General features: G+C 37.7%; 2 protein-coding genes across 5 annotated transcripts in view; one reads left to right on the top strand and one right to left on the bottom strand.

Annotated features, from left to right (window-relative positions):
- LOC111872032 (tyrosine-protein kinase receptor torso) overlaps positions 1-13,383 on the top strand; it is a 131,596-nt gene that overhangs the window by 47,748 nt on the left and 70,465 nt on the right. For both annotated transcript variants that reach the window (XM_033754482.1, XM_033754481.1), the window contains exons 2-4: positions 2,304-2,378; positions 3,783-3,836; positions 8,287-8,347. In XM_033754482.1, the coding sequence (XP_033610373.1) occupies positions 2,304-2,378; positions 3,783-3,836; positions 8,287-8,347 (190 nt within the window). The remainder of the gene's footprint in view (positions 1-2,303; positions 2,379-3,782; positions 3,837-8,286; positions 8,348-13,383) is intronic.
- LOC111872022 (general transcription factor 3C polypeptide 3) overlaps positions 1-13,383 on the bottom strand; it is a 130,779-nt gene that overhangs the window by 56,898 nt on the left and 60,498 nt on the right. The window lies entirely within an intron of this gene.

Here is a 13,383-nt window from a genome sequence, read left to right as displayed (position 1 = left end):
CATATTCTTCTTCTTCTTCTTCTTCTTCTTCTATTCCGTTGTTCCAACTTGGTGCATAGGGCATCCGTGAAACGCTCCTTTCACCTCAGTTTCTTAAAATAAGACAATCTGTGGGACCCTTTGGACGGTGGATCAGCCCGTCGCAAGGCCGCTACCTAACATAAAGGTAGGATAAACGCGCACAAACATCCATGCCGTGAGTGAGATTCGAACTCACGATCACAGTGTTAGAGAGGGCGAAGGCATTTCATACGTTAGACTGGGGGACCATTGTGATGGGGATGTACCCTTATTACTCTTGAGTTATTTAAAAGCGCTTTCAATTGCTGAAACCACGTAGTACCAAATCAGAAGGCGATTATTCGATTAGGAATCAGACTTGACATGCAAGGAAGCGATCATCGACTAATTTAGGGCACTATACCAATAATATATTGGAGAAACTGAAACTAAACCTCAAATAACTTCATTTAGTAATGCCGTTCCCCGAACCTAGATCTAAACCAGGGACCTTTAGAATACGATCCACCACTGCTAATCCCTCAACCGTGAGGTTCATTGTCGTTCTCAACGTCAGAGGTTGGCACAATAGGCTCACTTTGTGTCACAGTACCTCACAAGACTGTTATAATCATCATTAACTGTAGCTTTACCACAATTCTCTCTTTGAGGCCAAATCTGTTTATCTCAGTGACCATGATAGCATAACCACAGATTTCTATCTCAGATTATATCTGAACGTTGTGTCTCCTCTAAGAGATAGATCTAATTGTAAGGTAGAGACCTGTGGAGAACGCAGACTAAAATATATTTCAGACATAACGACCTGTAACATAAATGTACTGTAACTAGTTGTTTAAATAATATCTTCAGCATATGAACATATACTTAACCTCTCTAATCAAATTTTAAATCCGTTCTGTAGCTTTGAAATGCATGCCAATTTCAGATATTTTAATTCCTTTAGAATGTCTGAATATGTGTAGTATCCCAGTGTAAGGCCGCGCCATAGCTCGAGCGGTTAGTCGCTGGCTTCCCACCGCGGCGACCCGGGTTCGATCCCGGGTGTGGGAAGTGGGATTTGCGGTGGACAAAGTGGCGCTGGGGCGGGTTTTCTCCGAGTAATTCGGTTTCCCCTGCCAATCTTCATTCCACCAAATTCTCCATCATCATAATCACCCGGGGCTGGCTATAATAGGACAATCAGTGGCCGCCGTGTCGAGTGGACCCCGTTAGACTCCACCCCCCACTAAGCGAAAAAAATTTAATCCCAGTGTAATCTGATATTTGTCTATTTTACGTTCATATGATTAAAATATTTTTATGTTTAGGCCATATAGTAATTCTTTGTATTGTGCATAATGAATTTGATTAATTAAGAATTTAAATTTTTCCTACTTAGCAACATGAAGGTGTTGAAGACAATAAAAGAGAAATAAACACTAAAATATTTTTTCCTTCAGTGAAGTCCTGCTTACCTATAAGAGGTGAGCCAGGGAATTGCGAATGGGCTATATTTCCTGAAGGACCTAGGGGGTTTCTTCTTCTTTCTTTTTTGAATTTATGAATGAAAAAGAAAGACAAGCTTAATTTTTGTCTTTAAAATAATCTCTTAAAGGTTGCTTGGCAAGCATCTCATCACTATTAAATCTATTCCATTTCGAGGAAGTGAATAAATGTATCATAACAGAAAACTAGAACATTTTATTAAGCGTTCTAATTAAAACCAAAGAAATGTCTGTCAACGAAAGAAATTTCACACTGATAAGCAGCGATTTAATAGTTTCTTTTTTTTAGAAACAGGCAAATACCAAGCACTTGCGAGGGCTATGCTCTATATAAAACATCTGTGAGGATGCATCATCATTAGATAGTGAGGTAGATCCTTACATCTTCAGTAGGAAGTTACTAGATTCTAATTTGAACAAGAGAAGAGAACTACAATCGGATATTGTGAATTTGTTCTTTCGTGGTTCTGCATGATTCCAGGAGAATAAAGGAGCCAAATTTTAAGTATGTCACAACCGCTTTATTCTACATACTATCCTCTTCAAAATTCTTAAATCACACACAAATTTCACAATAATTAGGTAATTGAGGAAACAACGACACGAAGAATCAACCAATGAGCCTATTTCATCATCATTCCACAAATCTCTCAATCATTCATCTGATTGTTAATACTATCGGCGCAAAATATGCCACAGCTGATGTAGCATTATTAATGGCCTATTAATCAAAGCAAGGAGCTTATTTCTTGCAGTATATATTCGGTTATAGGAACGGTGTGTTTTACCTTCCAGATTGAAGAGGACGAGGACATATCAACACTTGAAACCAACGACACGTCTGAAGAGATTTCCACAACATTACCGGAAGTAGGTACTATACACAGAAGTAGGTCCCCTATCATGATGTTCAGAAGACTGTACCATGCCTTTATATTAAAAATAACAGAAGTAGATACTACTCTAGATGCTAAAATAGCACAAGTAGGTACTATACCGTGACGTTCGCCTCAATATTTGAGAATTTGTCTTATATGGCAGATAACCGGTTGGAATCTCTGGCGCCAGGTCTGTTATTCATACTGTTTTTTATATCTTGTAAAAATGACTCATTTAATCAAAGAATTATTAACGAAATGAGATGTTATATCAAATAGTGTCCGAAATGTAATTTTCAATCGAATAAATATATGATATTTTTAAAAGTATGAAATTCAGCCTCGCCAGGAACAAAAAGGTCAGAGATATTCTTAAAAATGAGTCATTAATTAATTTATCCTTCTTTTGAGATATATTTCTGATTTTTTATTTATATATATATGAAAAATACCCGAACTAATTTTGTGTACATTTTACTGTGCAAAATATTATTTTGTGTCATATAAAGTTATGTATCGCATGCAGAGAAACATGGGCGGACACATTTGACAAAAGTAAGGACACACACATGAGCGTAGAAAGTTCAATGTGTGTTTAGTATACATTGAGAACGGATTTACACGGGGTAATAAAATGTTTATTTGTATAAGAATGGTATAGAAGTGAATGGATACCGAAACATATTAAATATTATAATAAATAAATTTATGTGTAATTTAAATTTGTAAGAAGTTAATTAACGCATTAAGAAATAAGAATACAATTTTAAAAATTGTATTATTGACACCAGCTGACGTTTCTCATTGGTACAGTATATACAAAGTGAGTACTGAATTATCATATAATAATCAATTAACTTTAGATTGTAACATTAAGTAGAGCCGAAAATAATATGCCAGGACAGATATGAAACTTAAATCCTTAATAGAGGAAGAGAGCCGGTCACTGTAGCCGAGCGGTCTAAGGCATGTACTGTCTTCGCTCGCTTGGAAACCGGGATCGTGGGTTCGAATCCCACTCAGGGCGTGGATGTTTAATTTGTGTGTGTGCGTTTTTCTGTGTTTGATTACAGGTAGAGGCCTTGTGACGAGCTGATAACCCGCCCAAGGAGTCCTACTGAATGAGTAAGATCTAGAAAAACCGAAATGAACGGAGAAGTTCATGGAGGCAGGCCTAGGTCCACTGGGGCTGTAGTGCCAAGGAAAAAAAATAGAGGAAGAAGTCAATAATGGTTTATTTCTCTAGATAAGTGTTTGCCTAATGATCTTTCAAATGTTCATTGCTGACATTAAGTGGAAGGAATTTTGTGCCGTGCTGCAGTTCTTAATATTGTAGTGAAAATTTTGTTGTGTTATTTTTCATTGTTATCGTCTGTTATTCCTGCCTCTTTTACAGTGTATCTATGAAATTAACACTGAAGATTCAAGATTCTACTGCAGCACCATATGCGTGAGTACTGAAGAGACAGTTTCTAAAACAGGTTAAAACTTATGTAAGTAGATTGGAATTAATTGCAGAATCAACATGAAATAAATTTCAACATAAGGGTATTCCGTAGCAGGTGTATAAATGAAATATTACAAATAATAAAGGAAGGCATAAAGTATGTACATAACAATATTAGGTCAAAATATTATTAGGAATATTACATGTATTATTTCCTTTTTTGCATCGCGTGACTGTCAACGTGCTTATAACTGACGTCAAACACTTAAATAAATTCACTTAATTTAGTAGTCTAGGGGTAACGTTTCCACCTCATGACTCAAGGCACGCGGGTTAAAACCCGGCGGAGGTCGTGGAATTTTTAAGGGCGGAAAAATTCAGGGAACAAGTCCTCCGGGAGGGACTTTAAGCCGTGGTTTCCGTGTCGTAGATTTACGGCACGTAAAAGAACCTCGTGTCTCTAGGAGACCTCTGAGCTAAATTTGGCAAAAAGTTTCCCGCCCAAAGTAGTTTCCAATGCCTCCGGTAGATGGGGGAAGTATTAGGTACCACTGNCCCGGGTCTGGTCAAGTGGGATTTGTGGTGGACAAAGTGGCGCTGGGGCAGGTTTTCTCCGAGTACTTCGGTTTCCCCTGCAAATCTTCATTCCACCAATTGCTCCACGATCACCCTCACCTATCATCTGGGGCTGGTACAATAGGCCAGAAGTGGCCGCAGTACAAAGGACTTAGTCCCACCCCACTAGCAATAAAAAATATATTACTGTACGTAGTAATGATAGTACTTTTCGCCGTAACTTGGAGTAATTAATAAAATATGTAAGTTGTTAAGTAGCATGTAAGCGTGAAGTGTAAAAATCTTGCCTGATTTTAGTGCGAAGATCTCTTGGAAAGAGACAACGAGGAAAGACCAAAATAGAGATATAGGCGTTAACGCAAATCTTAAACTATATTACATCAGTATTTTAATGTACACTGCATAAATCCAGCTGCAGACTTCCTCTGTTTTGGGGTTAAGACTTCAGTCCGAAGTAGTAGAAGTAGTAGTAGTAGTAGTAGTAGTAGTAGTAGTAGTAGTAGTAGTAGTAGTAGTAGTAGTAGTAGTAGTAGTAGTAGTAGTAGTAGTAGTAGTAGTAGTAGTAGTAGTAGTAGTAGTAGTAGTAGTAGTAGTAGTAGTAGTAGTAGTAGTAGTAGTAGTAGTAGTAGTAGTAGTAGTAGTAGTAGTAGTAGTAGTAGTAGTAGTAGTAGTAGTAGTAGTAGTAGTAGTAGTAGTAGTAGTAGTAGTAGTAGTAGTAGTAGTAGTAGTAGTAGTAGTAGTAGTAGTAGTAGTAGTAGTAGTAGTAGTAGTAGTAGTAGTAGTAGTAGTAGTAGTAGTAGTAGTAGTAGTAGTAGTAGTAGTAGTAGTAGTAGTAGTAGTAGTAGTAGTAGTAGTAGTAGTAGTAGTAGTAGTAGTAGTAGTAGTAGTAGTAGTAGTAGTAGTAGTAGTAGTAGTAGTAGTAGTAGTAGTAGTAGTAGTAGTAGTAGTAGTAGTAGTAGTAGTAGTAGTAGTAGTAGTAGTAGTAGTAGTAGTAGTAGTAGTAGTAGTAGTAGTAGTAGTAGTAGTAGTAGTAGTAGTAGTAGTAGTGTAGTAGTCAAGTTTAAAGAACTGAAATATTTCTTAAAATGATATATATTTATAAAAATTTGTAGTCTCGGAAAATAAGAAATGAAATTGACACGGAAGAGAGATTAACGTAATAAATACGCAATTAATGAATTAAGATTTACTTCCATAAGAGCCTGTGTGTTAGTTCGGAAGCATGTCTAATCAAGTTCTTCAACATTACCCTCCCGAGAAATCAGAAGTTTTAATAATGAAGGAAACAATAAATTCTGTCTCAAATTCGAACATTCGGTAAATTAAAAGAAGCCTGAACCTCATAGATGGTCTATAAGAAACACCGAAGTAATGAAACCGAAAAAGGGAGTATCAGGTTGTGTTGAATGCGTGGTCCTTAAGTTGAATTCCATATAATTAGTGTTTAAATTCAAAATACGAAAACTTGCTGAGCTGTTACTGAAACTGTACTTTTAGAACAATTGGAAGCACCCTGTATACAGTTCTTATCCCTCCGTTCAAGTAATGTTCAAGTTTAAATATAATAAAGTAAGAGAAATATATCACTGAACGCTGTGTATAGCCGTGCTGATTGGTACCTGCTACGCAATAAATTATTTTGGGAGAAAGGGCAAGACACCGAAAACAGGAAAATGAACGAACATTTCATACTCAACTAATACAGTGTATTATGATTCTAAAATTAGTATTCTCCTATAAATTAAAAATTTTAATTCATGGCGCTGGATGAATAGTTTTGGGCATATTTCATACATTATGAGCTCGAAGATTTTATGTGCCTCTTTCAAGATGATTAGCTTTGTAAAAATTAACGAATTTGGGTTATAGTCGGAAGACCAAAAGGAAAGAGACATTTTGCGACATCTAATAGTTGTCCCTGAGCTTAATTATTTAAAGGGAGTTAAGGCAGAGATCCACGTATTCCTGACGTCGGCATTATGTCGAAGTGAGTGGTAAGCTTCACGGCTAGGCCGCTTTAACCACGGAAAATGGCTCTCAATTGGATGAGAGCCTGGGTGCACCCTAGAACCATTCTGGACCCTCCAGAGAAGAGAAATATCTCTTGCCCTTGTCAGGAATTGAAACCCTACCATCCAGCCAGGAAGATGTGAGGTGTGGACTAGATTCTCAGACTTGAGCTTACTGTGAAATATGGGTTTAGTTTGGCCGCTGAAACAAAAATTGCTTGCCTCACAGAATTGTTCATAGAGGTCGCGTACTGTACCAACAAACTAACTTTATCAGAATATGATTACAAGTTTCGGACGGCGAATGTAGAGGGGGAGACACACACAAATAAAACAGCCTATGACAGACATCACGTAATAAGTCAACAGTTGTCATAATATAAGGAAAATTCGTAATTTGTTAAACTTACAATGTTACGAATTTCACAGGAATGAAGAACTTTATTTCACAACCAACTAAGGTTCTTGTGGATGTAATAAAGACGAGTCTTCATGTTCAGAAATGTAAATATACAATCCGTTTATTTCGTAGGCGTTTTTCTTCTAAGAACCTGTACTCTGAACACATTAAAAGAAAATACTCGTCAAAATATTATAGTTATTTCTGCCCCAAACACAGAGTGTGAAGCTATTAAAATGTTTTGTGACATGTGTTCTCTGATTCTGTGTGTGTGGCATTTGCTCTTGTCAATCAACCGACGTTCCCGTAAGCTTCCTTCCAGGTTGTCGAAAGGAAAGAAAGTGCAGTCGTCCAGAGCCACTGACTTAACTAAATCTGTAGCAGAGGTTCCGTTCTAGAGATTTAAGATAATTTTTTTATTAAAATATTCGTAATTTTAATTTTGTTCAAAAGAAATTTTTACGCCTGCCAAAATTAAAAGTTCTTCTTAGTGCCAACAGATTATATAAATCAAATAAACATCAGTTTATTGACTTCTGGGTTATTTACAAGCTATATCGATTCCACAAGTTACACATCGCCGATGCAAACAGGACGATTATTTTCAGCGAACTACTAGAATGGACAGGGGAGATGTCGCGTACGTATAAAGGCAGATATCTTTTCGGCTTTAGCTGGAATGGATTGGGCAAAAACATGATCATTTTTACGATACTTGAAGCTGTCAGGAATGTTAGTATCAGTAATGATGTCTTCTCGGACGTTGCCTTTATAGTCATAGTAAACACACGCCGCCCCAAAATGTTTGTAACCATTTGTCAAATTACACAGCATCACAGCCCAGAAGATGCGTCAATCTTAAATGGTAATCTTGGCCAGAATAGCTGCTTTCCAGGCTAAGACACGAAACGGATACTTCCCAAATATAAATCATATTAACAAATTCTGAACAAACTGTGTTGGTAATACACGTCAATTTAAAAACTTTTGAAATGGAGAGAGTTAATCACAGTTACCAGTGNTTAGCTGGAATGGATTGGGCAAAAACATGATCATTTTTACGATACTTGAAGCTGTCAGGAATGTTAGTATCAGTAATGATGTCTTCTCGGACGTTGCCTTTATAGTCATAGTAAACACACGCCGCCCCAAAATGTTTGTAACCATTTGTCAAATTACACAGCATCACAGCCCAGAAGATGCGTCAATCTTAAATGGTAATCTTGGCCAGAATAGCTGCTTTCCAGGCTAAGACACGAAACGGATACTTCCCAAATATAAATCATATTAACAAATTCTAAACAAACTGTGTTGGTAATACACGTCAATTTAAAAACTTTTGAAATGGAGAGAGTTAATCACAGTTACCAGTGTCAGCAAAATTATTTATCTATACCTATTCCCCATTCCTAGTAATGTACTTCAGCTTTCCTGATGATGCTTTCGGGGGGGATATTTCATGTTTCAGGATGATTCTAATGGCTGTATTAAGGACTGTTCTTGCTTGAGGGAACTTCGCAACAATTCAGGTAATTATTATCTATGCGTGTATGTGCACGGGTACCAATGTTTGCCATCAAATATCACTCTTTCTCTGTCACTCTACAGCGTCTTTTGGACATACGCCTCTTTTTCAGTTTCTTAATCTTATATACCAGGCATGTCCAACGCGTCGATCGCGGGACGATTTTTGGTCGATCTCATAGGCCCATAAGGAAATTATACGTGAAAAGCATGTAAATTCACTTATAATATAATATGATTATATTCAGATTTTGAAGGGAAAATATGTGTTAAAGTAGTCTGTACTTTCAATGTATGTTACTTTTACAACAAACATCATGTGTCATTATTTTTACCAATATTTTTGCTTAAAGCGAGGTAGGACTATAGGAGGAGGTGGTAGATCACTGGCAGTTTTGACACTAAAAAGTCGATCACAACCTGTTTGAAATTGCACATGCCTGCTATATACAGTTTGTAGGACTCCTTGGACGGAAGATAAGCCCGTCGCCAAGGCCGTTACCTACACACAGAACAACACAAACATTCATGCCTCGAGTGGAATTCGAACTCACGATTCCAGTGTTCAAGAGGGCGAAGACAGCGAGACCACTGTAATCGGCAACCAAATATCCAGTTACTATAAAGCAGTATTAAATTAAGAGGGAAAGATCTGCATAATAACAAAGCGTTAAAATTACAACATATGCATCAATAAAAGAAATGATTTCACAGTTAAAAGAAACTTCATATATTACGTCAGAAACAGCGTACGCTATGTTCGCTATACGAACAGAAAAATATCTCCCTTTATTGCCAATGTGACTGGCCACACAGACTTCCGTACGCTATGTACGCTATGTTCCCTATGTTACCTGCGTCGCAGAGTGTACACAGCGTACGTAGCGGACATAGCGCAGCCCTCTGTGTGGCCGAACCTTAACTCTTCTTCCTCGTCGAAAGTTTCTCAACAATTAGGGCTTTACGGGGTGGGGTTTCAACACCACACCCAAGCCCCAAACTGCGGACCAGAGTACCCCTTTTGTCTGGATCATCATCTTTCACCTGTCCGTCATGGGAGAACTACCATTGGCTATGCTACCGCTGGCATAGCTCTACGTCAAAGTATGGATCCCAGAAGTAAATAATAAACCGCTGAGGGTCAAGGATGAGGTGGCTCATTCGAGAGTGAAACTGCAATTTCATTTAAGTTTCCTTGTAAATACAAGAGAATTCTCGACATTAGTTTCTTTTAGTTTGGCATACCCAGTAAATTCTTTAGACATGATTTATTTCAACCGTCTTCCAGTGCATACACTCATCTATCTCCTCCTCTCACTGCCACTACATGTTTCGGCACAAAAGTGCCATCTTCAGGTGCTTATTCAATTTACGCTAAACTAGTTTATTGCATGCCTTGTCTTCATATTAAAATAACTAAAATATATATTTATCATATATATTGATAAATGTTAAATGTTAAAAATATTAAAATTGTTCAGGAATTTTTTTTCTTCCCTACGTCGTATCTCACTACGCGAGTCACATCTATCCTCTTCTGTTGGAGCACTCTTTCACTATCGTGTATTATTGTGCTTTGTGTTGTTTCTTGCTCCTGTGACTGCCTGTGTTATACTTCTTTAGACATATTCAAACACAAATTATACTCTATACTTCGATACGCACAAATAGGTTACAAGAATATTGTTACGTGTCATAGTGATCGGTTAATTGGATCTTAACTAGTTGTAATTACAAATAATTATAACACTTTCAAGATTGCTGTAATTATAACACATACGTCAGGTCTTCTATTCACGTCTCTTGCAAGCACTCTGCACTAGTCTCTCAAATGCCTTGAGCTCTCCTGGATTCTCCACACTGACCTACCCAAAGCCAAAGTCAAAAGTCTGACTGACGGTCAGTGAGTCAGTCAGTAAGTCTTGGCGTCGAGCCCCTTTATTACTCTTTGACAGTTACGGTATTGATTTTGTGGGGCCCCTTCTCTGACGAGAGGACGGGTATGTCATTTGCACATGCTGCTGGCCCTTTCCAGTGCAGTTTTTCTCAGGCCCGAGTCCCTTGGGACTCGCGACCATATTTTACTGTCTCAGATTTGAGACTTCCCTTTTCGTCGCCTCCTACAACTCGCAGGACTGACTTAACCGTTAACAGATATTCGTTTTATATAGGCTCCGCACGGACAACACAGAACACAAGTCACGTGGTAGCCAGTACTTTTGCAGTATGACGTCATTGCGCCTGCGCAAAAGTTTGTTTACTGAGCCGTTGCCTAGAAGCTGGTTGCATAAACTCGTTACATTGTTGCGAGCGTGTAATGCGTGTGTTTACCGGCCCATTTCCTAACAATGCTCTGGCCATGCAAGTTACAACATTTAAAAAGAAATTACCAAATGACCAAAATGGAAATAGAAAATTTTAGTTACGTAGAGGTACCAGTTTATCATGAGCCCATGTCTTAGCTCCGACAGTTAGGCGCTGAGGGCTACAAAGAAACTTGGGATTCAGTCCCTACTAACTTAGCATGAGATTCTTAGTCGATATTGCATTGGATCAGGACATTCTTTGACAGTTGTTCAGTTTTCTCCTCTTAAAATTTATTCCACCATTGCTTCATACTCATATCTCACTGTCCCCTGTGGTATACAACAGCCGTCACTATCTTCAGCGTTGTCACATCGTCAACCTTTAAGTCGTCCCTTGGCTAGCCACAGAGGAAGGCAGTTGAGGATGTTAGATTTCGGGGAGTAAACTGGCTTGTAAGCGAAATAAAATATATACAGAAGATAGACGAGATCCTTTTGAAAGATGTCTTCCAGATACAGCATAAAGAAATTATATACCAAAGTATGAACTGAGACATAAATAAAATTAAGAAACAAACATGTAAATGCCATTAATAACTACTCATTTCATGTAGGCCTGTATGTACGTAATTATTCAAACATATCAGACAATATGAACCATCAGGTTTTGACATTCTCACAGAGTTGGTTATGAACAGTTCTGTCTGTTAAGATATAACGCAGTGTAGCCGGTTGAAAGTCAACTGACGTTTCGGAGGAACATATCGTCTCCATCTTCAGCGCCGAAGAATAAGCCAAGCAAAACCAGCGGGAAAGTAAGTGGTAAACAGAACATTTATGAGCAGAGCTCTGAATGTCACATGTTTTCACGCTGATTTGTTGGTTGAATTATTCCTCGACCCTGAAGATGGAGACGACATATCCCCTCGAAACGTCGGTTGACCTTCAACGGACTACATCTACACAGCAGTATAACTCAAAACATATAAATCTTAAGTACGAGCCAGATTTAAAGAACTATCCAGTATTCTCTCTGTCGTCAGACATTTCTTTTCTGCACAACCATAAAATGTACATGCCACTCAAATCCTCAGAATGGCTTGTAAAGATACAACTGCTCATACCATTTCATAAATTCACTGTTCAAATATTAAATGCGATTCTACTTAAAATTTCAGAAGCTCTATAATTATCTAGAAGTAAATTTCTAAAATAAGCAAAAAAGATCATCATCATCAGTAACCTGTCAAGACGACAGGTCCACAGTCTCTTCCAAAACAATTCCTCCACTTAATGCGGTCTAGAGCTTTCTCTTTCAAATGACCGTATCCTCTTCTGTCCCCAAGGTGATCCAGTATCTTCTTACGTCTTCTTCCTCGTCTTCTTGTCACTTCTATCCGCCCATCTATCTTTCCTTCCATAACTTCTTTTAGAAGGCAGTTTCTGCGTAAAAAATGACCAATCCAATTAGCCTTCCGTTTTCTTATTTCATGTAGGATATTCCTCTGCTCACTGACTCTAATTAACACTTCTTCATTTCTCACATAATCGGTCCAACTGATCTTCTCCATCCTTCTCCAACACCACATTTCGAAACTTTCCAGATGTTTCTGATCTACTGCCCCAAGTGTCCATGTTTCAGCCCCATACAGAGCTATGCTCCAAATGTAGCATTTCACTAGTTTCTTCCTCAAATTTAAGTCCAATTTGCTGGTAAAAAGATTCTTCTTCTTGCTAAATGCAGCTTTTGCCATGGCAATCCTGGATTTAATTTCACAAGTACACCTTCCATCATCTGTTAACAAGCTACCCAAATATTTAAAACATTTCACATTCTCCAGTTGTTTTTGGTCTATCTTTATTGTGACTGGGGTTGGTTGTCTCGAAATTGTCATTACTTTTGTTTTCTCGACATTCATTGCCATGCCATAGCACCTTCCAATTTCAATTAGTCTATCAATCATGCCCTGTAGCACAGTTTCTTCCTTAGCCATTAACACAAGGTCATCTGCATATTTCACAGTTTGAATAATTTGCCCTCCTACTTTGAAGTCTCCGCAAAAAAGATATATTGCAAAATTATCATAATTTCAACCATCAATCGGCGTTTTCATTTTATTCCTGGATAAATCTCTCCATGTCCTAAAAATACCAGTTTTCTTACTTATTGAACTACTGTTCTTCTCATGATGGTCGTATCTTCTAATTACTGACAATCTTTATAAGAGATTTTCAGGCAGACATGTAGAAGTTTTTTTAAATTCAGTACAGATTTAATTTGCAAGAGTCGTTTAAGAAAGCAAAATAATTTGTTTCACAAAACGTACAAAACTGTCGCTGAACAAGGCTGGATATGCATACACAAAATGAAGTATATGCTATGCCTATGTTTATATTCCACTGGAAAGAAGAATATTATAATCTACGATGTACAACGTACAATGTCGGTCATTTAATTTTCATGGAAGCTAATTCGATTTGTGCATTTGTATGCACTAAATCAATAAACCGCCATCCACGAAACAACACAAGTGTATAAACAGATAGTCACGTTTCGTGTTTCACATACAAATATCCTCTCGCACCCTCTTTGACGAACTAATGGAAACACGAAAACTGGAATGAAGAATTCCGAATGACCTTCAGATGCACGTAAGAGACACGCAGTATCTGTGATAAATAATTTTGCAAATAATATTAATGGTAAGAAAATGACTCGAGGAAGAATGGATCTG

The sequence above is a fragment of the Cryptotermes secundus genome, unplaced genomic scaffold, assembly GCF_002891405.2.
Source record: "Cryptotermes secundus unplaced genomic scaffold, Csec_1.0 scaffold87, whole genome shotgun sequence".
Taxonomy (NCBI): Eukaryota; Metazoa; Arthropoda; class Insecta; order Blattodea; family Kalotermitidae; genus Cryptotermes; species Cryptotermes secundus.
The sequence above is the reverse complement of the archived record's forward strand: the minus strand, read 5'-3'. Positions and strand labels throughout refer to the sequence as shown.